Raw genomic sequence first — 27340 nt, 5'->3', positions numbered from 1 at the left:
GCTTCGAGCAGCAGAAATAATCCCAACGCAGTCCATGCTGTACCAACAGACAGGAATTGAAGCTTGTGAAAAACCTGACTGTCATGCAGCGCTTTGTAGACAGCTCTGCTTCAGCTCACACTTTCTCTTGGCTGTCCCCGGCCTGTCGGTTCCAGCAGCACTGCTGAATCTTTAGTAAATACTTTAGGGGTCTTACCTGTTGCCAGAGGCAGCCCTCACAACCCGCACAACAAACACAGTCCTTTTTTTGTCTCCATAGGTTGGGTTGGTAGCGGAGGCCTAAGCCATCAGCCAGTGCATCAGTCTTCTCCTCCACCCAATCCTCCTTGCCTGCCGCAGCTGCAGCCATGCCACTTTAATTTCCGGAAGTGGGCAGAATACATTTTTACTTGTATAACTACAATCAAATTCCCTGTATTCAGTGGTTTATGCAGATTCTTCAGCATGGTTACGCCCTCCTTTTTTTCATCTGTCCCCTTCCTGTCCCACCTGTGTTTGCTCAGACTTTCGAAGATCCTGTGTCCAAGACTGGATGGTGTCCTTGGATTTGCAGGATGCATACTTTCATGCATCTGTCCTGAAGTATCACAGACACTTCCTTCGATTTGTGGTGGTGCCACAAAACTTTCAGCTGACCCCTTTACTAATCAGCCTCACCTCAGCTCCTCAGACGTTTCAGTCATCCACCTTGAGGGATGGCCGCTTAAGGCCAGATCTCTGCTTATAGTTATGGATCAACTTTAGACAACTATTGTTCTTCTGTAAATATGGACTTTTATATCACCAAGCCGAAATCTCACCTTCAGCCAATGCAGAGAATACATTTCCTTTATAGTGTCCAACCTGGAAACAGTTGCGTTCAAGGCATATGATCCTGATGTTTTAGACTTACTCTTGGATACTGCTGAGAAAGGTTCTGCTGGTCTCCCATGCCTTTTGGTACATGTAGGCCCAGGAGTAGAAGCTCCAGCTGCAGTAAGCACTGTATCGAGGTTCTGCTAGGGCAACATTTGTATCATGTAAGAGGCTTCTGCAAGACACTAACCTGATCTGCAGCATCCAAGGCTCACAGTAGTGACCAATGCTTCGTCTCTGGGCTGGGGCGGCCACGTGGTAGAAATCAGCAGCCTATGGTTTTGGGTGTAGCGGAAGCATCACATCAATGTACCGTTTGGTTGGCCCTGAAACTCTTCCCCCGGTCCATCAAGGGAATGCAGGCTCAGGTCTTAACTGACAGCACAACCCCCACAAGTAGCGTCTACATTTGGAGGTAGTTCAAGGAGTAGATCTTCTTGCCACCACAGGGAATGTGCAATGTCACCATTATTGTGTGTTTGAGTTTCTGCCTTGATCTAAGAGATACAAAAGGGGGTGGTGATGGACGGAGCATCTGAACCAATCAAACACTCACACCCAGTCAACAGATCTGGGTTTAATCCATCACCGTTCTTTAGCCCACTCTACCACCCCAGTTCAGACATGGCCATATGCAAATCAGTCTGACCCCGTGCCTCATGGGAACAGTCCAGCCCGAACTGTCAAAGCCAGGCCTTCCCTGGACCGGAAACAAGCTTCCTAGGACTGGTTTCTGTCATTCCAGCAGTCTTCAGCCAGGCTTGCTTGAATCCAGTGGCAAAGTGAGCAAGGGACTCACGTCTGAGCATACCCTGCCACACTTATGGCGAACAAAGCGGTACAAAAGGGGGTGGTGATGGACGAAGCATCTCAATCAATCAACCACTCACACCCAGTCAACAGATCTGGGTTTAATCCATCACCGTTCTTTAGTCCACTCTGCCACCCCAGTTCAGACATGGCCATATGCAAATCATGGATTAAACCCAGATCTGTTGACTGGGTGTGAGTGTTTGATTGGTTCAGATGCTCCGTCCATCACCACCCCCTTTTGTACCGCTTTGATCTAAGAGAGGCACAGTCGGCCAGTATCAGCGGTCAGGCCTCTTGTATGCCTTGCCATCTCTCCCACTCCGTCCTGAGTTCTGAAGAAGCTCATGCTTGTAGAGCCAGATTTGCCAGGAGGAACTCCTGTCTCAGCAACAGGGCAGATATGGTCCTGCACCTGAATCTCCACAAGTTACACCTACACGAATGGAGATGAGCGGCATTGACTGAGTAGATATGATCTTTCTGCACAAGTAGTGACTGTTGTTGTCAAATCTATTTACTCCTATTTTGTGTGAAGTTCGTATTCTCACGTGAAGACCATCAAGTTGATCCTCTTCAGGTCAAACTGTCTGATGTTTTGCTGTTTGTCTTATTTCTGTCCAAGAAAGGGTTTGTGGTAGGCACTGTTAAAGATTATTTTTCAGTCCTTTCGACCTTTCTATGTTTGCATGACCATCATTAATTGTTCAAGTCACCTGTTGAATGTGTTTCTTTAAAGAGCCACATATATGTTTCTTCCCCCACCCTTTATTATACCTCCACAAGGCCTCGGTTTTGTGCTCACGTTGTTGATGTGCACACCCTAAAAAACCTACGCACAGTTGCTTACTGAGATTAATGACTATTAAGCCAGTATTCTTCATTGCACTCACTTCTGCTAATAGTATCAGTGAGCTACAGGTGCTATCAGTGCAACCTCTGTATACCACATTCTACCCGGACTAATGGTGCGGCAAACCTGTACTTCCTTTCTGCATGGGACCGTCCATCACTCTCCCTGCTTTATTCACTCCCCCACTTTCCTTTAGGGAGGAGCTGAGGCTTCAGCTGTTTAATGTAGAAAGAACCCCTAGCTTTTACATTGAAAGCATAATGATCACCCGTTTGTTTTTTCCTTTGCTACTGCTAAGAAGGGAAAGGTGGTTCAGCTGTAAATCTGGTCCAGGTGAATCATCTTGGGCATAAAACATGTTATCCTCTGGCCAAAAAAGAATCTCCTAGGGACAAGGACTTCTGAGCTAAGACCCCACACTGTCGCCTTTGATGAGGGTGTTCCAGTGTTGGATAGCAGTGACATTGCAATATGGTCATCTGTACTTGCCTTCATCAAGGGCTTCGGTCTTGACAATCAAGTCTGCCGCACAGCCATTTTCCCTGCTTGGTCCTGCAGGGCTTCTTGGTTAAAGTTCACTCTTTAGATCCTCCACCTCTGTGACGTAGTACTTTCATTTATTCAAAAGGTGTTAGAACTGCAGTTAGACGTATCAATCAAAAGAACACGTTTTTAGGTTTTGCCTGGCGAAAAGATGCGCTCTGCGCATCTTTTTCGCGCAGGCGAAATCCTGATGAGATCTGTAGTGTGGCTTTGGGTCGGCCCTCGTCATTGATTGGCTGGCTCCATAAATGGAGCCTAGCCATTGGACGAGGGGCCTGTCCGTCAATGCCGGACCAGATTCGGGGGCGTTCCCGCGATTCTTTGGCTTTTGCCGACGTCACGCGACGTCAGCCGAAAGCCGGGAACGCCCCCGAATCTGGTCCAGGATTGAGGGCACCCGCCTTCCCCCACGGACAATCTACAAGCGGCACTGTTCGCTTTAATGGCTTTCGCATAAGATGTGGAGTTTCCAGAAAGCATGTTTTCTGCTTCATGCAGGCTTTGTTGTAAAGACTGAGTCACTGGCGCAGTGATGAGGACGCTGCACACATCTTACAAGTCTCAGCTCCGCCCTCCCCACTTCCTATAAACCCCCATGACAGTCAGAGCTCAAAATCTAGCTATAAATCAATGCTTTCGGTTCCAGGTCTGTTAAACCAACTGTTTAGAAACAGATAAGAGATGGGAGCGCTGGGAATGTCAAGGAATCCGCCCTGAGGTAAACAAATCATCCACCTTACAACACCGCGTGCGCTCTGTCTGCTGGGGTAAGAGGGGGAAGGAAGGGGGGGGGCTGAAAGTGCAACGAGCCCACGCGCCACACCCCAACTCTACCACAGACTGGACCGAACAGATAAACAGATCAATCGATCGTTCCGTGAAATCATTAAGAAAATATACATTGTCATGGCCTGGCAAACCTCCTCAGAGACCCCCCAGGACACCGCCCCGCCCATACTATGTGATATGGCTCTAACCGACTGCACGTTCTCTCCTCCCGTGTTATGATGTACCCCAGCCTCACTTCCTCAAATACTCCCTCAAAACATCTCGCCTCCTTTACTACGGCCAGACCCCCACGCTATGCCCCCCCTCCCTGCTCTCCCGTACTCAGGTCAGCCTCCCCAGACCTGCAGCGGACGCACAGTGTGGTGGTGTGCCTCAGCCCGTCTCCCTGCTCTGAGGCGGTCAGGCAGGCTCACCCGATCCTCACTTGACGCCCCGGCCCCACCCCCCTCCGCGCCCTGCCTGCCGTGCACGGTGCAATCCCCTTTACCTGTCACCCCCCACGTCAAGGTCAGGTTGGCACAGCCTCATCCGCGTCCCGTCACCTCTCCACCGCGGCTAGGCCGGGTTCCATCGACACGCAACCACTATGCCATGGTAGGCCTGTGGCTCTACCTTCACCGCATCCCCACCGTACCTGCTGGGCCATGGTCAGACTGGCTACCTCAGACCGTCACCAACCCCCTCCCCCCTCCCCCCCCGTGTCACGGTCAGGCTGGAATCCTCAGACCTTCACCCAACCGCACCCCCCCCCCCCTCTCCAACGCCACGGCCAGGATGCCATCCCCAGACCCTCGGTTCACCCCCTCCCCCACCCATCATACCCCGACCACACTGCGGAGGACTTCAAGCTGCATTCCTAGACATCCGCCCCGCTACAAGTTAACCATCACACCCAAAGACGCTCTGTCTTTCATGTGCACCCATTGATGGGCGTTGTCACAGGACTGCCTTCCGTACTGCCGCCCCTCCCCCTTCGGGCAGAGGGCGAGAAGAAATGCTGCAATAATTCGTCAGGGTTGGAAATGAATCGCTGGACGCCTCCGCCAAGCCACGGCGGGCAGGACCGCGAGAGATAGCCCGGGGCGTCCCAGACTAGCCGTGCCAGCCGTGCACGCGCTTAGCTCGCAGGCACTGCCCCTGTGCCGCTGCACACTGCCGTCGCCACTGCCCTGGGATGGACCAGCTGTGCTGCCCCAGTACTGCACGGCGGCTCCGCTGGGAAGGGCTGGAACTGCCCAATGCATGTTGGAGTGTGGTGCTACTGTCCTATTACGTGTAGTAACTCTGTTCAGAAGGGGTGGTACTGGTAACAGCCATTCAGCGATCCGGCGCCTGGAAGAGCTGCTATTGTGTAGTAAAGCGTTAAAAAGAGTCCACTTAATGTACGAGCATGAGGCAGAGCGTCGCTAGGACCGGCTACTGCACAGCAGGTTTACTGTCAGCAGCTGGTACTGTCCCTCAAATGAACTGCAGTGGTTTTGCGAAATATCGGCACTGTCCCACCAATGGACAGGTTTGACAGTATTGACAGCATTAATAATATGCGTTGGAAGGCAGCGCTCGGACAATTCCCCGATGGAGGCAATAAAAAGCTCGCCGCCGATATTTCAAATAATCGAAGCACGGCAGGGGCAAAGGAAACGTAGATGTCTCCGAACAAACACACAATCGATAATGTGGCATACGGTAAAATAAAAATGTATAAAGGTGTTTTTTTATTTGAGCATTTATTTTCTGAAATTCTGCAAAAACTCGTGGCCACAGCACTCGAGAAGGATCTGAGTTTGGGGTAGGGTTTTAAAAACATTTGTAGTTTTGCGTGCTCCGACATTAGTATTTGTAAGGAGATGAGATTTTTTTTTAGGTGGTGATGTTTGTAAATCAGCAGCACATTTACGTCCTCGATAAAAGGGATGCGTAAAATACAACGCACTCACGGCTGCTTCGCAGAGCTTTACCCATCCTTCCGTGCACTCCTGCCAGCTGCACAGAATGTACTTGCACGCAATATGTAAGTAAATACTCTTTAAAACATAAAGTCGCACACACCTTGTGGAGTGGTACATTTTTACCTGTGCGTTTTCTGTGTGTGCGAGCAAGTGTGGTACAGAGTGTGTTTTTTTTGTCTTTGTTTTGTGTTTGCGCTTGTGCTTCTTTCTGTGCTTGTGTTTTTATGCGTGCTTGTCTGAGCATATATACGCCTGTGTGTGTGATACTTTCTCTGTATGTGTGCTTCTGTGTGTGTTTCTGTCTGTGTGATTATCTGTATGTGCGTAATCGTGATTTTGCTTTTTTTGTGGGTGCAGTTTTTGTGTTTCAGTGTTTGTGGTTTCGTGTGTGTGTTTCTGTGTGTACAAGCTTGTGTATTACAATTTACAATGTGTGTTTTTGTCTGTGTGCGCGTAGGTGTGTGTACTTCTATGTGTGCCTGTGTTTCTGTGAGTGTGTATAGGTACTTCTGTGTGTGATTCTCTGTATGTGTGCATCTGTGTATGTGCGTGATTGTGATTATGTGGGTGTGTGTTTCCGTGAGTGATTCTATGTGTATGTTTTAGTGTGCCCGATTCCGTGTGTGTGTGTGTGTTTCAACGCATCCTCAACGGTTTGTAAGCGCCACATGAATACAATTTGTGTTATTAGGTGTGCTTGATTCCGAATGTATGCGTTTCTATGTGTGCTTGTCTGTGTGTGAGGATCTGTGTGCTTCTGTTTGTGGCTTCCGTGCGCGTGCATTTCTGGATGTGTGCGCGCGCACGTGCAGATGACTGGGGCAGGAGAGCTTGTATCACCCCTGTTTCTAAACAGATGACCATTGTGCCTTTAAGCAGCGTCATTAGCCCGCGTGCTAATCTAGCCGGCGTGTGTCCGGATAGATAGCCACTGATTGGCTGCGGGCTGATTGTCATTGTTTTTTTAAAAAAACGGAAGTCACACGGGGCCTCTGAGGTGCCCCAAAAGTTTCCATTGATGGATGTGCTTTTGGCCCGGGTTGGTCATTAAGTCTGGGAAACATTTTGAGGAGAAGTAGGTGGTTATGAAAGTCAGGGGTGTAAAATGGCATTGCACCCTCATCCCCCCCCCCCCCACACACACACCTCTCCCTTCTCTAATATGGGAGTCTGCCTCTATATTAGAGTGTGTAAAACTACATCTCTTCATGTTGCTCCTGTACCCCAAAACAGCCCCCCCCCCCTTGGAGGGAGAGGGTGAAAATGCAGGGTGTGTAAAATGGCACCTCTTCATGTTGCCCTCTGTGCCCCGGGATGCCCCCCCCCCCCCCTCCGTATGATGACACCTGCCTCACCTTGCAGGGAGAGGGTGTAAATGCAGGGTGTGTAAAATGGCATCTCTTTATGTTGCGCTCTGTGCCACACGACGAGCCCCCCCCCCTCTTTGCAGGGAGAGAGTGTAAGTGCAGAGGGTGGTAGCTCAGCCTTGGTGTTGGAGGTCCATGCCGTCAGGGGACACCCCCTGCTCATCCTTGTATTGTTTTTCTGAAACCGACCCCCCCCCCCTCCCCTGCACAGCTAGACATCTGCCCCTCTGACAGCGAGAGCCCCCCCCTGCACAGCTGGACATCTGTCCCTCTGACAGCGAGAGCCCCCCCTGCACAGCTGGACATCTGTCCCTCTGACAGCGAGAGCCCCCCTTGCACAGCTGGACATCTGCCCCTCTGACAGGAGAGCCCCCCCTTGCACAGCTGGACATCTGCCCCTCTGACAGGAGAGCCCTCACCCCTGGATGACCCTGAATGTTACACCCAAAGATGACGGTGTGCCGGCTAGGGACACTGCAGAGCCACCCGAGCAGAGTCCACGTCACTGCACACAGACCCACCAGGGCACTGCACACAGACCCACCCCTCCCCTGTGGCTGCTGCCGGCTCGCCACATCTACCCGACTCTCCGCGGTCTCCAGCCTTACCCATGCCTGCTCAGTGCTGCTGCCTCCCTGCTGGCCCACTTCTTAGCCAGTCTGCCCATTCCTGCCACCCCATTATGCTTCCAGCGTTACCTCTCTGCACGCATTCCTGTCTCCGCCGGCCTCCCAGGTCTTTGACAGCTCGGACTCTGGCATGCCTTTGTGCTCCATCAACTCCCCTGCCTACTCGGTGCCCTCCTTTGTCAGTCATTTGCATTATTGGTGGGGTCGTTGACCTCAGGCGGTGGAGCATGTTTGGTCTCCAGATTTGCCCTAGCTTATTATGTATGATTGTGAATCTAAAGTTCCTTGGTTATCATTCGGCTTTCACTACGCACACCTTTTTACTAGTCCATTGCTGCTAATTGTTTTCTGAGATGTCCTCACAAGCTTAGAATAGATGCTCTCTCTCTTTTGCCGCTGCGTTTTTAGTTGTGGGTGTTTAGCAAGTCAATGACAACGGGTGGAAGGACACCTGAGGTCAAAGAGGACTCCAGGCTTCTACAACACAATAATAAGAGAAAAAAAGTGCGGACGCAGACCTCCACCCCCCCCCCCCCCCCTCCCCTTCCCATAGCAGCACCTTAAACTGGGGCAACCTGTCCCCAGCCTGGCTAAGAAAGAACAGCTCCACGAGGCAGTGTAAATGTCAGACAATGCGCTATATAAAAACTGTCTATCCACTCCTTTCTCCCCGTCCACCACCAGTGTTCAGACCCCGCCTCCTCCCACAGACATTGCAGCCTCTCCTGGGAGCAGCTCTTGCTCCTACTAATGGACTTTAATGGGTTTCTCCTCCAGGTCGCACCTGCATTAGCCCAGCCTGAGCTCTCTGATGGCCGCAGAAATCAGCCAAGGAAAGCGTTTTCTTTTAGAGCCACGGTCCCTGGTTCGATCGGGGTATTTGATAACAGTTAACACCTCCGTGGCATCTTTCTGGAAGGGGGGGGGGGGGGAGTTGGTGTTGTTTACTCATTACACAGGTCCTATGTATTGTACTCTCTAGGGGCTCGCAGTGTGTGGATGGGGGCTCGCAGTGTGAGGGGGTGCTCTGTGTGGGGGGGGGCTCTGTGTGGCTGTGTGGGGGGGGCTCTGTGTGGCTGTGTGGGGGGGCTCTGTGTGGGTGTGTGTGGGGGGGCCCTGTGTGGGTGTGGGGGGCCCTGTGTGGGTGTGTGTGGGGGGGGGCCCTGTGTGTGTGTGGGGAGGCTCTGTGTGGAGGGGCTCTGTGTGGGGGGGCTCTCTGTGGGTGTGTGGGTGGCATTTGCGAGAGATTAGGCTATTGCCATTGTAAATGACAATGCCATTTATTTATCTGTTTTCAAAACGAACACATAAATAAAAATGTTGTCATTTACAATGCCAATAGCTCTAACTTTTACAAAGGCAAAACCGTTGCATTGTAAATGCTTGTTTACATTTGGCAACTCTTTCTGGTGGATAAGTGTGGGCTACTATCTACACTCTCTCCTTCTTGTTCTGTAAAATTTACTTTAGAGCTCTAAAAAAAGGCCTCAACATTCTGCGCACTGTCACATTTACAATCTTCATGGCGAGTCCGCGTGTGACTGGGCAAAAGAGATTTGAAGGAAAACTGACATCAGCAAGCATGGATGTGCATACACACAGTTCTCTCTGTCATCACTTCAGTGGCACAGTGAGACAACCACAGAGTATGATGGTGTCACCTATTGACATATAGGAGCAATTGATATGAAAAGTTACAGATCCAGTCTGGCACCTGGGGGTATTCATAAGCTGAGGAATCAGCAGAATCCACCAGAAAGAGCATTACCGAAGGTGAGTAATTTGTTTATCTTGCTGTGTCCCTAAAATTCTTGCCCCATCCCAGTTTACCTTGCTTTGTTCTTCTGCTACAGGTGAGCCAGGAGATTCTAGAGCTTCTCAATACAACTACAGCCAAGGAACAGTCAATCGTGGAGAAGTTTCGCTCCCGTGGCCGAGCCCAGGTGCAGGAGTTTTGTGACTTTGGTACCAAGGAAGAGTGCATGAAGGCAAATGATGCTGATCGGCCATGCAAGAAGCTTCACTTCAGGTATAGGTTGAATATGGCTACACTTCCGGCTGTCCAAAGTCGTGGGGGGAGTCTACCATTGTACCCGTCTTTAAGAAGGGTGCACGTGATAGCCCCCTCTGCTACAGACCAATATCATTAATAAATTCGGTGGCCAAAGTAGTGGGGGGGGGGGTAATTTTAAACAGGCTAACAGAATGGGCAGACGAAAATAAAATAATATCCCCAATCCAATATGGATTTAGGCCCGGTCACTCAACGATCACCCAGTGCCTGAACTGGTACATGATAATAGGGAAATATACTATGGCCCGACAAGGTACTATTCACATGGCGTTCATGGACCTATCGTCGGCTTTCGATTGTGTAAGCCGAGGAAGGCTCTGGGGCGCCATGGCAAAAATGGGTGTAGAGCAGAATTTAATTAACTTTTTAGCCGATATGCACTCTGATACGAGAGCAAACGTCCGCTACACACAAGACTTAAAAGTGACAAGAGATTTTGGTGTGCAGCGGGGCGTTAGACAAGGCTGTATTTTAGCTCCGTTTCTTTTTAATTTATACATAAATGATTTGGAAGATCATCTTTTAAATACTTGTGCAGATTATCCTTATGTCGGACGGAAGGGACTGCTGGTTCTGCTTTATGCGGATGACGCAGTCCTTTTATCCAGGACTGCAATTGGCCTCCAAACATTGTTAAATTCCTTCTATGCCTTTATGAAAACTCGGGATCTGAGTATAAATAACTCCAAATCTTTTGTAATGAAGGTAGGCCAAGGTAATAAAAAGCCAAACCATCTAAATGTTAATGGGGAAACAATTCCAACAACAAAAACATTCTCTTACCTCGGAGTCCTGTTCGATCACCAACTGAACTGGGGCCCCGCGGTCTTGAAGAAAAAAGGAGATGTAACCCGGACAAATGCTGCAATACTTGACTTTGCGAGAAAAATGGGTAATAGTCCAGTGGCTGCATTGCTTCAACTTTACCAGGCCAAGAGTGTTGCCATCGCATGTTACGGCAGCGAGTTATGGGGATATGCCCCAATAGGTGCTTTGGAGGTGGTAGAAAACAACTTCTTAAAACAGATATTGAGGGTACCTAGGGGAACAGCCAACTTCTCTGTACACGAAGAGCTGGGTATGTCATACCTAAGCGATAAGATAGCAGTGAATCCTTATTGTGCTGTCTAAACTGCTGGTTAAACAGCGAAGTACCACTCACTCAGCTTATACTGAGGGAAGCGTTAACGTGGGAATACAGGCTAAAGGTACCATGGATAAAGTACCTCAGCACCTCCTTTCACAAATTGGGACGCCCCAAACTCTTTTTAAAACCCGAGTCCATTACGAAACTGGATGTTATTATGGTAAAGAAGGTTTTTACTTTGTCTAGGTATTCAGCCCGGGAAGATAGTGAATTACTGAAAGGAAGTGTACAGAAACATGTGCTTTTAAAAACATCTTTACACATGGAACCGTACCTGTCATGGCCTATGTCAAGTTATGACCGCTTCCTGTTGACAAGGTTCCGAATGGATTTATTCCACTTATTATTGGCGGTGCCTAGGGGGACCCACCGCAATCAAGTGCTGCCGGCTTGCGGCTGCTACGAAAAGTCTCCGCAAGACCTGGATCACTTTCTTTTTATCTGCCCCTTTTATTTTATCCCACGGAGGCAATTTTTAAAACCTTGCCTCAAAAAACGGAACTTTACGCAAATCAGACCAGCACTTTATTACCTTCAGTTATTAAGTTGCGACTGTACATTATTTGTATGTAGCTTTTTAAAACTAGCTCTTAAGTTTAGGAAAAGTATGGAGGGATAATAGTGCAATTGACAGTTAGATATACTTTTAATCTATAATCAAATCTTATTTTTAAACTGCTTGAAATCCCGTGAATGTGTTCTGCCTGTAATCTTTTTGTGTAATCTTTTTGATTAATGTTGTTATTTAATGTAATTATGACCCGGTATATGTGTAACATTATCGCTTCATGTTGTCTTTTATATAATCTTTTTTGAAAACAAGAGTCAAAATATGTATAATGTAATATGCTTTTATGGTTGTCATTTGTAATCGAATAAAGTTATTTGACTTGACTTGATCGGCCATGCAAGAAGCTTCACTTCAGGTATAGGTTGAATATGGCTACACTTGGCAAAAGGGTGACGGATTCTTTTGGAAGCAGATCTTCTGCTCCAGGCATGGGGTGTGGCCAAGCAGCAAGCTGCAATTTAGCTGTGAAGCAAAGACATACAAGCAATGAAGGATTGAGCTGAGCCCTGCAGGAAGTTGCTCTTCTCATAAAAGCAGACCTCCTGAGAAGCAGATAAAAATAATACAACACAATCTCATTAACCAAAAGCACACTATCAAGCTTACAGAAAACTTAGTTTTAGACCTGCCCACTGTAATACCGAAATCACAGGATGACCTTAAGAATAGAAGGGTAATTACTAGCTTTTAGTATTGTCGTAGTCTGAGGTTAACAATGGGAAATACACTTTGTTAGAATTGCATGTTTGCTTGTAGTTGTAAATATCTCCTATGCTTGATGGTACCGGGAGTCAAGAGTTTTGAATCCCTATAAGAAAATGAACCCTCACGTTTGGTTTTTCCACAATAATGATACATGATTTTGTGAATGAGAAATGCACAATCAGCTTGGATTCTTTTTTAGCTACCTCAGACTCTTGTTCTTCCTCTCCACCCCCTTCAAACACAGGCGTATCATCAACCATCATACGGACGAATCCCTGGGTGATTGTTCGTTTCTGAACACTTGCTTCCACATGGACACCTGCAAGTATGTACACTATGAGATTGATGCCTGTAGTGAGCTGGACGCTGCTGGTGCCCTGAGCCTCCCTGGAAGTGTGGATGGTACACTGGCCAAAGGCGTTGGTGGGAATGACACAGCTGTGGACCGCCTTTTCCCCCCGCAGGTACAATTTAGTTGTCGCTTTTTTAACTTCTTACTGCCAGCGTGATCACCAGATCTCTGTCTTCGTATTCTTTTTGGACTTTTTTAATTCATTTTTTGGATCATTTTACTTTAGAGATGGGTAGGAACATGTCAAAGAATGAGCAAAGGAAGAAGTATAGAGATAAAACCGAGAATAGTTATAGGAGAGGAATGAGGCAAAGCAGTAAAAGGGTAGGAACTAAATAGGAGAAGAACACGACAAAAGATATGATAATAAAGGGTTAAAGTAAAGAAAGAAATAACCGATCAAGCAAGATGCATGGATTTGGAACGTTCAGAGGGACACAAATAGTAAAGCAACGAAGAATAGAATAGGATGCAAACAGGATGGAGAAGGATATAGAGGGTCATAGAACTGGGACAAAGACTGCTACAAATGTATGTTTACAATGAAGAATGTATTCTTTCTGTATCAGCTCACTACCGCGCCTTATATATTTACCATATGGTGCACACAGCATCTTCTACTTTGAGGGGGATGTAGGATGCTGGAGTTCAGAAAAGTTGGTGAAAGTCCAGACGTTGCAGCACTAGCAAGGCTGGCACATTCGCGCTGAGTCCAAAAGCCAGAGACCACTGAGGGCAGCAGTGTGCCCAGTGCATATCCTGGGGCTCTGAGGAGCTTGTTGCTTTTTTCTGTAAGCTTACAGTTTATGGCTGCCTTGCAGAAGGTTTGAGGAGAGTTTGTGCTGCCAAGGTTCAAAGAGGTAACGTGTCACTTAGAGGGAACTTGGCTGCGGACAACACGTACACACTACCATTCACCATCACTTCCAGTCTCCATTATTGCAACTTGCAGTCAGCGTGTATTTTCTCACACTAAAGGTTTCATGCAGGAGGCACTCTGTAGTGGCGAGAAGAAATAAGTTGCAGGGAACATTCTATGAGAACTTTGCAAGGGGGCTTGTTATTTGGGCTCTGTACAGAGGTTTGTGCAGAGACTGTGCCGAGGATTAATGTAATCTATGGGAGGCACAGCTGGGCACAAGTCTGTGATGCAGGAATACTGCACAGCACTACTATGCAGGAACAAAGTATAGGGGACATTATATGTGGGAAACTGGCAGTAGCTTTGTGCAGTATCTTTGTTCATTAAAGTAGTAAAGTACTGTGCAATGGGCAGAGTTCAAGAGCAATTGTGTGTGTGTGCGTGTGTGTGTGTGTGTGTGTGTGTGTGTGTCTTGTGTTGCAGCATTTATACAGGGGATGCACTTAGGTATTCAGTGTGCAGCATTGTGTAGGGGGATTGTACGGGCGAATAGTTCAGGTACTTTGCATATAGAGCAGAGGACATTCTATGGGAAGAGTGCAAGGCAAAGGTGCAGTTTTATTTTGGTAGTTATTGTTCTGGAGCCGCCTAGTGTCTCACACACACACACACACACACACACACACACACAGTGTGGGACTCAGCTTCCTTCAGTCATTGGCATGTTTCTCTGCCACTTCTACTGCTGTTTCTAATTGTAAACAACAGGACGTATTAATTGAAAGATGCAGCTGCATAGACTGTGAGCTGATGAGATATTTGCTACACTGGAGCTGCCCATTGTTTACCCGCTCCTGGAAATAAGACCCTCTGGCTAGCACCTTTTTAAGTGCTTCCTAAGGGCACTGTTGCACTCTCATTCATAGAAGCTCTAATAATCTGGCCATCACAGTCTGGCAAGTTTGGGGAACTGAGGTAACCAATTCATGTAAAATAAGAAATCAATGACATTCCAATATGATACTAGGATGAGTTTGTTGGCAAGCTTATTTCACGGAACAAAGTGGCTGAGGAAGGCAGAAAAGCAGGTGTGTTGAAGGTCTCCCCTGGTTTGATAAACGTCCCAGACTCACTGGCACCCTGTTACTGTAGCAGCATGGAGATGAGAGAGGCAATCCTGAGAACTGCATATATCGTGAGGAAATAGGAAAGAGTCTGATGTCACTTTTCTTCAAAGTCAACAATAGTACTCCCTTGCAAGCAACAACAGCTTCCTAGTGGCATCATCCACCATCAGTCAGTGTCCCAAATGAAGCCAGCTACTAACAGACTTGAGGAAAGCAGCACATAAGCAGATATACAGAACTCATAGCCAGCTGCTTAGCATTCCTAGCATGTAGCAACATCTTCTGAAAGACAACAGCAATCACCCCTGAAGGCAACATCACGTTCCGACAGGCAAACAACTACATCCATCTCCAGTCAAGCATTGGAACATTACATCCCACAGGCAGGTGATGGTCTTTTGTATATTCCTTGTAGAATGCGCCATTTGCAGACACTTCTTGGTGCTAAAGTAAAAATGCAGGCCACGGTTTGATAAACAGGTTTAATAATGTCCATGTACAGATTTAAATGCCTTCATGGCATATCCCCTGGTCATGAGTATTTTCCATTCTCTGTTAATCCTCTCAGTTGGGTTCTCACTGTAGGTCTTCAGGCCTCGAAAAATCATAAAAATGTTGCTAGATCTGCATGTCTAGAAACTGAAATTATCTACTTGACCTAATTGTTATGCTCTTGACCCATAACATGGTTTCAAATGATGTGATCCTGGGTAAATACTGGATTCACTGAGCCGCCATTTTCTTCATTATCACATATGAGAGCACCTTCCAGTACTCAAGTTTATCATGTCTGATGTGCAAAAAACTCTATTGTTTGATTTAATAGTCTCAACTTTTGCTCCATATATAATTTAAATCTAGCCACATATAGGATGCACATGACCCCTGACTTCCCTCTTAGGTCATTAACCACATTGACATTGGCGCAGGCACAGGAGTTTCTTAAATCGTGTATTCGAGGCATATGAGCTGCAGATTGTACACGTTGCATTGATTGGCATCTGGTGTTGGGCCCGGATGCTTGCACCTTGATGTTTTCGTGGAAGAAGTCTTTTGTGGTCACAAGATAGGTGACTCCTCCCTTGGGCGATAGTGCGCATGGGCATCAACTTCATCTTCAGATTGTTTTTCACCATGAAGGGAAAAGATGGAGTTTGCAAGAAATAGAATAAATGTCAATGAGAGTGTATCTAATTAAGATAATACCTGGAACAAATACAGGTCCGGGGGGGGGAGGGTGGACGTGTACTACTCCTCAGCTCTACATGCCAGAAATAGATGCATACTGGTAAGTAGCATTTTCCATTCGAGGCATATGAGCTGCAGATAGTACACTTTGCGTGGACTGTACAGCCGTATCTCCCCTATCGGTGGTCCCCTGAATTTGTTGCAGTAGTTTAAAAAAGGGTTTTAAGAACAGCGTGGCCCACATAAGCTTGTTGCTTGGCCTGCACGTCAACACAATAGTGTTTTGGTGAAGGTGTGTGTGGTAGACCAAGTTGCTGCCTTGTGTTCTAGGGGAATGTTCCCTAAGAATGCCATGGAAGCCTGTAGTTTGCGTATTGAATGTGCTCTAGGGGGAATTGTTAAAGTGCGTTTTGCTTTTGGGTAGCAAATTTGAATACATTTGACTATCCACCTGGCAATTCCTGTTTTGGAGATGGGGTTGCCTTTATGAGGTGGAGAGAAAGATACAAACAGTTGTTTTGTTTTCCTAAAGGCTTTAGGTCTGTCTATGTAATAAAGTAAAGTTCTTTTGACATCGAGCGCGTTTAGAGCTCTTTCTGGTACTGAATCAGGGTTTTGGGAAAACACTGGTAACTCGATTGATTAAGATGGAAAGCAGAATTTACTTTTGGAAGAAATTTTGGATTCGTTCTAAGAACCACTTTGTTTGGATGTATTTGTAAAACTGGTTTTTGTATGGTTAAAGTATGGATCTCACTTACTCACCTAAGAGATGTGATTGCAACAAGGAACGTTACTTTCCATGTAAGGAATTGTAATTTGCATTTATGTAAAGGCTATTAAGAACAATGTTCAGGTTCCACACCGGAGATGGTGGCAGTCTGGGTGGAATGATCCTTTTAAGGCCTTCCATGAATGCTTTGATAGCAGGTGCTCGAAACAATGACAAATGATGTCTGTTTTGTAGGTAGGCAGCAAGGGCAGCCAGATATAATCTAATTGATGAGTATGCAAGATTGCATCTTTGCAGGATGGAGCAAATAATGTTTTGTATTGAGGCATCTAATAGGTCAATATTGTTGTTTTTGCAGTAAATAACAAATCTTTACCATTTGGCTGCATAGCAAGCTCTAGTAGCGGGGTGTCTGGCTCCTTTAATAATATTCATACAATCCGGTGGGAGGTTTAGGTAAACGAACTCTAAGACTTCAAGAGCCAGATCGCCAGATTCAGTTGCTCTAGATCTGGGTGCTTTATTTCTCCATGGTTCTGCGTCAGCAGCTTTGGGGAGAGCCATAATTTTTGATGAGGAACTAGTGATAGTTCAAGCAGTGTTGTGAACCATGGTTGCCGTGCCCATGTGGGAGCAACTAGGATCATTTTGAGAGACTGTTGTTTGAGCTTGCGTACTACTAGTGGAATGAGTGGGAGTGGTGGAAAAGCATACGCAAATACCTGACCAGTTCATCCATAACGCATTGCCCTTGGGAGAGTGGGTGTGGGAACCTGGCGGCGAAGGTTGGGCACTTTGCATTTGCATGTGTGGCGAACAGATCTATGTCTGGTTGGCCCCATATTTGGAAGAAAGGTTGAAGAACTTGTGGATGAAGTTCCCATTCGTGTGTTTGTTGAGTCTGCCGATTTAAGAGATCCGCTATCTGATTGCTTACTCCTGGGAGATGTTCGGCCAGAAGATATATGTTTTGTGGAATGGCCCATCTCCATATGCTTTGCGCTAGGTGAGAGAGCTGCAGAGAATGTGTTTCTCTTTGCTTTTGTATATAATACATTGCTGTCATATTGTCCGTCCGGACTAAGACAGTCTTGTTGAGAAGATGTACTTGGAATGACATTAAGGCTAGAAATATTGCTAGTAGTTCTAGGTAATTGATGTGGAGCAGTTTTTGTTGGGTGGTCCACCTGCCCTGAATTGTATGATTTAGGAGATGGGCTCTAGGAACGGCCGCCCTTTGCACAGGTTTTGTGTGTTCCACCACTGCAGAGAGCGATGTGTGCGGCTGTCCACCAACACCAGATCTGTAAGTTGTCCTTGAGCCTGGTTCCACTGATGTGCCAAACATTCTTGTAAAGGGCTCATCTGTAGTTTTGCATGAGGTGCGATGAAAATGCAAGAGGCCATCCTTTCTATGAGCTGCATAGACACTTGTGCTGGGAGAGTGTTGGGGCTGAAACTTGCTGTTGAGGGTTTGCATGTTGGCTATCCTGGCTGGATTGGGATATGCTAGAGCTTTGCAAGTGTCTATTGTGACTCCTAGATACTGATGTATGTGGGAGGGATGAAGGTGTGACTTGGTGTAGTTCAGTGTGAACCCCAAGTTGTTTAACAGTTGAATTGTTTGATAAGTGTGGTAAACACACTGGTTGTATGTGTTGGCTTTTATCAGCCAATCGTCTAGGTATGGAAATACATGAATTTGCTGTCTTCTCAAATGTGCTGCTACTACTGCAAGGCATTTTGTGAATACCCTGGATGCTGTGTTCAGCCCAAATGGAAGGACCTTGAACGGATAGTGCTGGCTTCCCACTGTGAACCTGAGGGATTTTCTGTGAGCAGGGTGTATGGAAATGTGGAAGTAGGCGTCCTTGACATCTAGTGTGGCAAGGAAGTCGCCTTGTTGAAGCAGTGGAAGAACCTGCTGAAGAGTGATCATGTGAAAACGATCTGATTGTATGAACAAATTGAGAGGTCTTCGGTCCTTAGGGTCCCGTCTTTTTTGGGGATAAGAGAATATACGGAGTAAACCCCTGTTCCCTGATGTTGTACGGGAACTGGTTCTATTGCATGTTTTTGAAGCAGTAAAAGAACCTCTTGTTTGAGGAATGTTAGATGTTGCTCGGACATTGAGCGCTGTTTGGGTGGTATGTTGGGTGGAGTAGCAGTAAGCTCCAGGCAGTAGCATATTGGATAACTTGTCTTACCCACCTGTCTGTAGTGATGGAATGTCAGACAGGTAGGAACTGTGATAGTCTGCCCCGGACTGGACCGGAGCGGAATGGTCTGGAGGGAGTGGAGGGAAGTCACTCCTTATTGCTAGAGGAGGTGCGAGTGTTGTTATTACCTTGGCCTCTTCCCTTGTTGTTGTTTCCCCTGTATTCACCTCTAAAATATCCTCTGTTGGGGGATGTTTGTTTGGTGTTTTTTTATGAAGCAGTGTCTCTATTGATGTTTTTGGATGCTCCCCTATAGAAGAAGCGTCAAAAGGAACCATGTGGGGATGGACACTGCAACGCTTCCATGGATTTAGCAGTCTGTGTCCTTTTTCATTTTCTCAAGAGCAGTGCCTACAGCCGTTCCAAAAAGCTGTTGCTGATTGAACGGCTGATTGAGGATAGTTGTTTGTACCTCCTGCTTGAAGCCAGAGATGCGTAACCAGGCATGTCGTCTGAGTAACACACTAATGTTCTTGGCCCTAGAGGCTGTGTCTGCTGCATCAAGGGCACATTTGATTGATGCATTAGTTATTAACTTTCCCTCCTGAATTAAATCATTAGCCTTGGTCTTATATTGATCAGGTAAATGTTGCAATAGGGTTTCTAGTTAGTCATAGTGAGCCATATCATACCTAGCAAGTAATGCTTGTGTGTTGGCTATTCGCCAGTTATTCGCAGCTTGGGCAGCTATTTGTTTGCCAGAAACATCTAATAATTTGGACTTCTTGTCCGGAGGTGGCGTGTCACCAGAGGTTTGGGAGTTGCCATGTTTTCTAGCGTTAGTTACCACTAGGGAATCTAAAGGGAGCTGACCTTTGATGTAGGCGGGGGTCACTGGGAGCGGGCTAATATTTTTTGTCAATCCTAGGATTTAGGATTCTAGTCTTAAAAGGGTCTTTGAATATGTATGGGGCATGTTTAATGACACCTTTTGACATTGGCAGTGTTTGTACAGTCTTTAGTGACTGTTCAAAAGTGTCTAGTAGAAAATCCTCCTCTGCAGGGTCTGAATGCATTGGGACACCATGGTATTGAGCCACCCTATTTACAAGCTGGTTAAAACCAATATTGTCATCTGGGGGAGATGGCTTTGCTGGATATGTATGAGGATTAGGGAGGGATGGAGGATCTACTGGGTCATCATAATCGTCCCAATCATCCTGTGGTACGTCTGTATCATTATCAGGGTCATCAAAAGGGTCAGTGTTGTGTCCCCCATACCCTAAATCATCATCACCGGGTGGTAGTGGGGAGTTTGGTGAAAGCATAGGAGAGTGTGGAGGAGAGACAGGCTTAGAAGGGAGAAGAGGGTTGCAAAGGTGAAGTAGCACAGTCCTTCTTCTTTAGAGGCACTGCAGGAATGCCTGGGGTGTTCAATTTCCTTTTGTTGTGTGGAACAGTAAACACATGTCCTGTTTAAGGGTCTATATGGAGTATTTTTTGTTTTGGATTAATAGGATCCGGTTGAAAAAGTTATTCCTCTTCTGTAGGTACTTTCGGGTCTGATTTTTTTCGGGTCCGATCGAGGTTTGCATTTGTGCTCCAGAGCCTTGGAGGGTATGTTCGGGACCTTTGGCTTCGATGTGGAGGCGGAAATCTTTTTCTGTTCCGAATGTTTCGGTTTCTGATCCGATGCCTTTTCCTTCGGCACGGGGGTGGTCGGTGCCGAGGTCTTTTTGGGAGTAAGTGGCGCTCCGTGCTTTGGTGCCGAAGGCACCTGTGGGACAGTGATATACGGTTTGTTCGGTCCTGAGCTACCGGAAGGCTTGTCTTTTGTCTTCGGAGCAGAGTCCAAGGGCGGGACTTTTGAAGCTTGTTTTTGGTCGCGACTGGGGCCAGCAGGCGAAGGTTTGACCAGTGCCTTCTTTTTTAGAGGTGGGCTTGGGGCAGGGGCAGTTGTACTCACTCATTCGAGTCGGAGTAGTCTGCTTCGGACACACTTTGCAGATCCTCAGAGTTCTCTTCGGAACATCGGGGCCTTCATTGAAGATGTCCACAGGTGCCGGAGCTGCTCGCTGCGTCATGATGTGTCGTCAGGCGCGGCGATCACGGATGGTCTTTTTAGATCTAAAGGAGGCACAGGCCTGGCAATTGTTCTCGTCGTGCTCAGGTGACAGACACAGGTTACAGACCTTGTGGTGGTCACTGTGTGGGAATTTTGCTCCACACTGGGGGCATTTTGTAAAACGGCATCCTTTCCATGAGCCGTAGGCCCGAACGGCGATGACGACTAGAATCGAGTATTTGAGGAGCTCGTCGAAGAATCACGCAATCGAAAACAATACCGTCGAGTCTACGATGGTTTTGGGCATCAAAAAGGTTTGGAGAATATGGTCCTGAACCGGAGTCCAGAAGTTACAGCCGAACCCGATGGCGGAAAAAAATACAGTGCAAACAATAATGTTTGGAAATAGAGAGGCATGTATTTGTCATTTCACATCACCAAGGGAAGTGTTCTAATTTGTTTTTCACCTATTTAAATAATTTCTTGCGTCACACGTCTGATTTACAAAAAACAAATGTGCTTTCGTAATTCCTGATATATTTTTTAATATTTGTGCTATTCATTTACAAGCTATTTACATTTTGTGTGTGTTAGAACCGGGGTCACCGATTCCGACACGGTAGCTTGGCGCGAGGCAGGAAGGCACCCAAAGGCAATGCGTAAAGGAGTGGTGCAGCACACATTCACACTGACACAAGAATACGCACGCAATGAAGCAACACCACACCAGGTTGGTTGATGAAACAAGATTCTTTTATCTATTTTTAGTTCAGGTAGGTAACTCTAGGTTTTCTTAACATTAGGTCCATGCAGGTAACACTTCTTAGGTACTTGGCTAATGTAGGCAACATCTCTTAGGCATCAATTCAATAAAGATAACAATTCTGATATTCAGGGACATCATAGGCAACATTTCCTATAGGCATGGCCATCAAATGCAACACTTTGTGGGCATGAATGTAACATCAACACATTTCCTATGCATGTGTATCATTCAAGTAACATTTCTTAGGCAAGGAAATCATATCGGCAACATGCACAACACTTCCTAGTATCACATTCAATAGAGGCAATATTTCCTATGCAGGTGTGTTCCAGGAATAACAGTCCCTATGCAAGGTTAACTCAAGGCCTACTTCTGAGGCAGTATGAACACAACTGGGCAACACTTCTAACCCACCAGGCTCTTACCCTGGGTGGGCGTGTAGACTCCTTCAGGCCCAGTTCATCACTAATCAGGGCAGTTCTGTGCTTTCTTTACGCCCAGTTCATCATTCCTAATCAGGGCAGTTCTGTAATAGCGAGAAGATCCCCTCCCCACGATATTACCTGGCACGGGGAAGGGCAAGTCTCCTCTGAACATTCTGCGCTGTCTGCCCCACCTGGGGAGGTCAGGGGAGGCTCCTGCTCTCTTCGTCGCCCCCTCTCCGGTGTTCAAGCAGGCTCCGGGCCCTCGTCCTGTTTTCCGGCCCGGCAGCCAATCAAGGAGCAGCTTTGCGGGGGTGAGGCCTTGACTTGATCTGCAGCAGCCCTCCCTTCGCTTCGGGGGCCCTCGATCCTCTTCTCGGGTCGGGCACAAGAATCCCGGGGCTTCTCTCTCTCTCTATCTGTCTCTCTCTCTCCTTCTGGTGCCCCTCGCGTGAAGGGTTGACGCGGTCCGGGGCTTCCGCACTTGGTCAGACGCGGTGGCCAATCTGGGCGCGGCTCCTTGGGGGTGCGGCCGATAACGCGGTAGCAGCAGCCAATGGGAGCGCGCCTCACCTGGGACGCGACCTGTGATGATGACGGCGCCCTGCAACGCTCCCCGGGTGCTTCCACGTCCTTGCGCTGCCCGCAGAAACCGCGGCGGCCCTCCCTTGGCTTCGGGGGCCGCTGCAGAGATTTGGAGCCACAGCGGATTCTTCTTAAGCAGCGCCTGGCTGCAGCGGTTATTTCTGGGGGCCCAAGGCGCGTTCGGAGATAGCGCTCCAGTTCCCAGGCACAGTGCTCACTACACTCCAGGTAAGGGGCACAGAACAGCACGCTGGCATCGTGCTTAAGGTGTAGGGCACGAGCTGGCTCTGGGGGGAACAGTGTTGGCAACAGACAAGAGATTCCTCCCCTGTAGCGCTTATGGGGCACAGCCTCAGCATGAGGCAGCAAGGCTTCTCAGGCTAGCGCTGCCAGCAGGGGCTTTTCAGACTAGTGCTTGGTTGACACAGCGCTTTACCTGGTGATCCCCAGTAGCAGCAGCTCTCACAGGGTCCTCAGCGCTTCAGTCTCAGTGCTAGTTGTTAGCAGGTCATTGGTTGCAGTTACTTGGCGGAAAGTGGGGGGTTGAGTTGGCAGGCACAAGCGGCAGGATGGTTCCCTGCGGCACACTGGAGTTGGTCTCCTGGGTTTCCCCCTCACTGGGCAAGATTAGCAGGCTGGCAGAGCCCCTCAGCTGTCTTGGGTGCAGCAGGGTCTAAGCTCAGTCAGACTCAGTAGTGTAGGTTCCCCCCTAGGCCCAACAGCCTATACTATGGCTGAAGTTCCCCCAGGTCCAGTGGTGCCCCAACTGACTAGTTAGGTTTCCCTCCTTTCCTCTTGTACTCCTAGGTCAGGTGACCCTCCTGAAAGGCGGCAAAGCATAACTCCTCCCTGGGCTGGAAGGTTCCAGGGGCTTCTACCATGTCTGTCTATGTGACATAAAGGCGGGACGGCAAGGATACAGTAACAGGATGTCCCAGCCTGATCCGAACTACTGGTGTGTGTATGTTCAGTGGCCGCTCCGCAGTAGCAGGGGCCTGAGGAAGCCATATTATTAGGAGAGAGCACCTGCACCTCTGTTTGGCAGTGGTAAGGCGCCCAGAGGCCTAGGTCCAACAAAAAGATGGTGGCGAAAATGAGGCAAAAAGGGAACAAAAGGGGGTAAGACCACCCTAGGGCTGACGGGTCCAACACGCATCCCCCCTCAGCCAAAAGTGGGGAGAACCTCTAGGGAGTTCTCATCACTAAGGCGGGAGAACCGACAGAGACCGTCAGCATTGGCGTGGTCTACTCCGGATCGATGTTCTACCCTAAAGTCCATACCCTGGAGGGAAATGGACCACCTCAACAATTTGAGGTTTTTGCCTCATCTGCATGAGCCAGCGGAGGGGTCGGTGGTTGGTCTGAATAAGGAAATGAGAACCAAAGAGGTATGGCCTAAGCTTCTTCAGGGCCCAAACCACGGCGAAGGCTTCGCGTTCAATAGTACTCCACCTCTGATCCCGGGGGAGTAGCCTTCTAGAAATAAAGGCCGCTGGCTGGTCTTGGCCTTCCTCATTAAGTTGAGAGAGCACAGCTCCAATGCCATGCTCAGAGGTGTCAGTCTGCACGGTGAATTCTTTGTCAAAGTCCGGAGTCCTAAGCACCGGAGCAGTGCACATCGCGTGCTTGAGGGTGTCAAAAGCTTCTTGACAGGCAGCTGTCCAAATAACTTTGCATGGTTGCTTCTTTGATGTCAGTTCAGTCAGGGGGGCCATGATTGTTCCATAGCCCCTGACAAACCGGCGGTAGTAACCCGTGAGGCCGAGGAAAGCCCGGACCTCTGTTTGGGTTTTGGGGGGCTCCCAGGCCAAGATGGTCTCGATTTTGGCCTGGAGGGGTTGCACCTTACCCCCGCCCACCAGGTGTCCCAGGTAGACGACAGATCTTTGTCCGATCTGGCACTTGCTGACCTTGATGGTTAGGCCAACCCACTGTAGAGCCTGCAGCACCTCCTGGAGATGCTCCAGATGGTCCTCCCAGCTGCTGCTGAAGACAGCTATGTCATCCAGGTAGGCAGTCGAGAAGGCCTCTAGGCCAGAAAGTACCTAGTTGACCAACCGCTGGAAAGTGGCCGGAGCATTTTTCAGCCCGAAAGGCATCACTCGAAATTGGAAGTGGCCCTCGGGGGTGGAGAATGCAATCTGCCAATATCCTGACGTCAGGTCAATTGTACTCCAGTACCGAGCTGCTCCCAGTCGGTCAATGAGCTCATCCGCCCGAGGGATCGGGTGAGCATCCTTCTTGGTCACAGAGTTCAAACTACAGTAGCCCACACAGAACCGAAGTTCAGGTGTGGTGCCCGGTGGGGCTGCTTTCGGCACCAACACCACCGGACTAGCCCAAGGGCTGCTGGAAGGCTCAATCACCCCATCTCCAACATGTTGGCAACCTCACTCTAGATACTGGTTTTGACTTTGTCCGACAGCCAGTAAGACTTGGTTTTTACGGGTGGGCTGTCCCCTGTGTCCACATCATGGGTACACAGGTGCGTGATCCCAGGAGTGAGGGAGAACAACGAGGAGTACTGCTCCAATACCTGGCGGCAGTCCCTCTGCTGCTCAGAGGTCAAGGATGGGGAGAGGACCACTCCCTCCACCGATCCATCCTTCTCTTGGGCCGCCAGAAGGTCCGGAAGAGGCTCGCGCTCTCCTTCTTCACTCCCATCCGTCACCATAAGGAGAGTAATTTCTGATCGCTCATGGTGCGGCTTCAGACGGTTGACGTGGAACACCCTGTGGGGTTGTCAGGGGGGGTCATGAGGTCTACTACGTAAGTGGTCTGGCCTCTTTTCTCCAAAATTTCATACAGTCCAGTCCACTGATCCTGGAGGGCACTAAGCTCCCTGGGCTCCATGACCCACATCTTCTGACCAGCATCCAACTCCATCGTCCGAACATTCCGGTCGTATCACTCTTCATGGCGGCTTGACTGGCCTCTAGATTGTCTGAGGCTTCCTTCCACAGCTTGGCCACCTGGCTGGGGAATGCCAGCATGTAGCTGACCACATCACGGGGAAGCTTCTTGGAAGACTTCTCCCACCCCTCCTTCACAAGACTGAGGGGCCCCATAACGTGGTGTCCATAGAGCAGCTCAAAGGGACTGAAACCGAACCCCTTCAGCGGCACTTCACTGTAGGAGAATAGCAGACCGGGTAAGAGGATGTCCCACTTCCATCTCAAGTCCTCTGGCAGGCTCCGGATCATCCCTTTCAGGGTCTTGTTGAAGCGCTCTACGAGCCTGTTAGTCTGGGGGTGGTAAGGAGTGGAGTACATGTAGGGCACTCTGCACTCCTTCCACATGGCCTGCATGTATGCCGACATGAAATTCGTGCCCCTATCTGACACCATGACCGTGGTGGAATCCCACTAGGGTAAGAATCCCCACCCCCATCAAGGCTCGCATCACCGCAGTTGCAGTGACGGTCCTCAGAGGGATTGCCTCTGGGTACCGGTTGGGGTGGTCCACCAACACCAAGATGAACTGGTGTCCCGAAGAAGTCGGCGGTCCATTGGCCCGACAATATCAATGCCTACCCGCTCAAAAGGGATACCGACAACCGGGAGCGGTTCCAAAGGGACCTTCAACTTAGTCCCAGTCTTGCCACTCACCTGACAAGTCTTACAGGTCTTGCTAAAAGTGTCAGAGGCAACTCGCATTCTGGGCCAGTAAAAATGTGGGACCAACTGAGCCAAGGTCTTATCCTGGCCCAGGTGTCCTGCCAGTGGTATCTCATGTGCCAATTCCAGCAGGAAGGCTCGGTAGCATCGGGGGACCACTAAGGCCCTTGATGACCCATGCACCGGAGCCTAAGGCTCACTGTAGAGGAGGCCATCCTCCCAGTAAATATGGTAATTGCCGGTTTCCTTACCAGTCGCTTGGACTTCGGCCTGCTGCCGCATGCCTTCAAGCGTGGGGCACTCTCTCTGCGCCCGACAAAGTTCCTCCCGGGTAGGGCCTCCTTCCACTTGCCATTCTGCAGGGATTGGCAAGTCCCCCACGAGAACAACATCCACCTCCGCGGACTCCAGGGTTACCTCCGCAGGCTCCCCATCCATCTCGCAGGGTGTATCCTCCAAGACGTCTTCTTGCCCAGCAGTGGGCTGGGCCATTGTTCCAGGCTCCAACCCGGGTTGAGTTCCTTGCCGGGCAGCCATGGACCGCGTGACCATGCAAGTCCATCCTGGTAATCCCAGCATTTCGGTGTGGGCATGGAACTCCACCTCCTTCCAGGTGGTATACTCCAGATCGTTTCCGAGCAGACAATTAACTGGCTTGGCAGGGCTTACAGCGACTCTCAACAGGCCAAAGACCCCTCCCCACACAAAGGGAACCTGTGCCACAGGGTATTGATCCACACTGTTGTCAGCCAACACAACCGGGTGGAATACGTCAGGGATCACTTGCTCCGGGGACACCAGCTGTCTCATTACCATCGTCATGCTGGCACCTGTGTCCCTCAGAGCCTCCACCTCTTGCCCATTAACCCGTACACTCTGCCGGTACTTGATGGTATTCAAGGGGAACTGTGTCTTTGGGACCATCTCTCTATCCGCCAGGGAAACTAGGGTCAAGCCTGTCCACTCACCCCTCTCATCTAGGGACAACGCTACACTAGCCACGGCCGGGGCTCTTATCTCCTGTGGGGGCTGGGGTCCTTTTACGACACTGGATATCCCCCTTGTAGTGTCCAACCTCCCCGCACTCATAGCACCGGACAGTTCTGCGCTGCTGACTCTTGTCAGGGTAAGTGGGTTTCTGGAATCCAGTTTGTAGTGGGGAACCTACCCCT

At 48.8% G+C, this 27340-nt stretch overlaps 1 protein-coding gene across 1 annotated transcript in view; it reads left to right on the top strand.

The window, feature by feature from the left end:
* Positions 1–27340, top strand: part of METTL3 (methyltransferase 3, N6-adenosine-methyltransferase complex catalytic subunit) — a 159586-nt gene that overhangs the window by 81476 nt on the left and 50770 nt on the right. The window contains exons 4-5 of the mRNA XM_078644855.1: positions 9649–9824; positions 12537–12756. Coding sequence (XP_078500981.1) covers positions 9649–9824; positions 12537–12756 — 396 coding nt within the window. The remainder of the gene's footprint in view (positions 1–9648; positions 9825–12536; positions 12757–27340) is intronic.

This window comes from Lissotriton helveticus, chromosome 5_1 (genome assembly GCF_964261635.1).
Source record: "Lissotriton helveticus chromosome 5_1, aLisHel1.1, whole genome shotgun sequence".
In the NCBI taxonomy this organism is placed as follows: domain Eukaryota; kingdom Metazoa; phylum Chordata; class Amphibia; order Caudata; family Salamandridae; genus Lissotriton; species Lissotriton helveticus.
The sequence above is the reverse complement of the archived record's forward strand: the minus strand, read 5'-3'. Positions and strand labels throughout refer to the sequence as shown.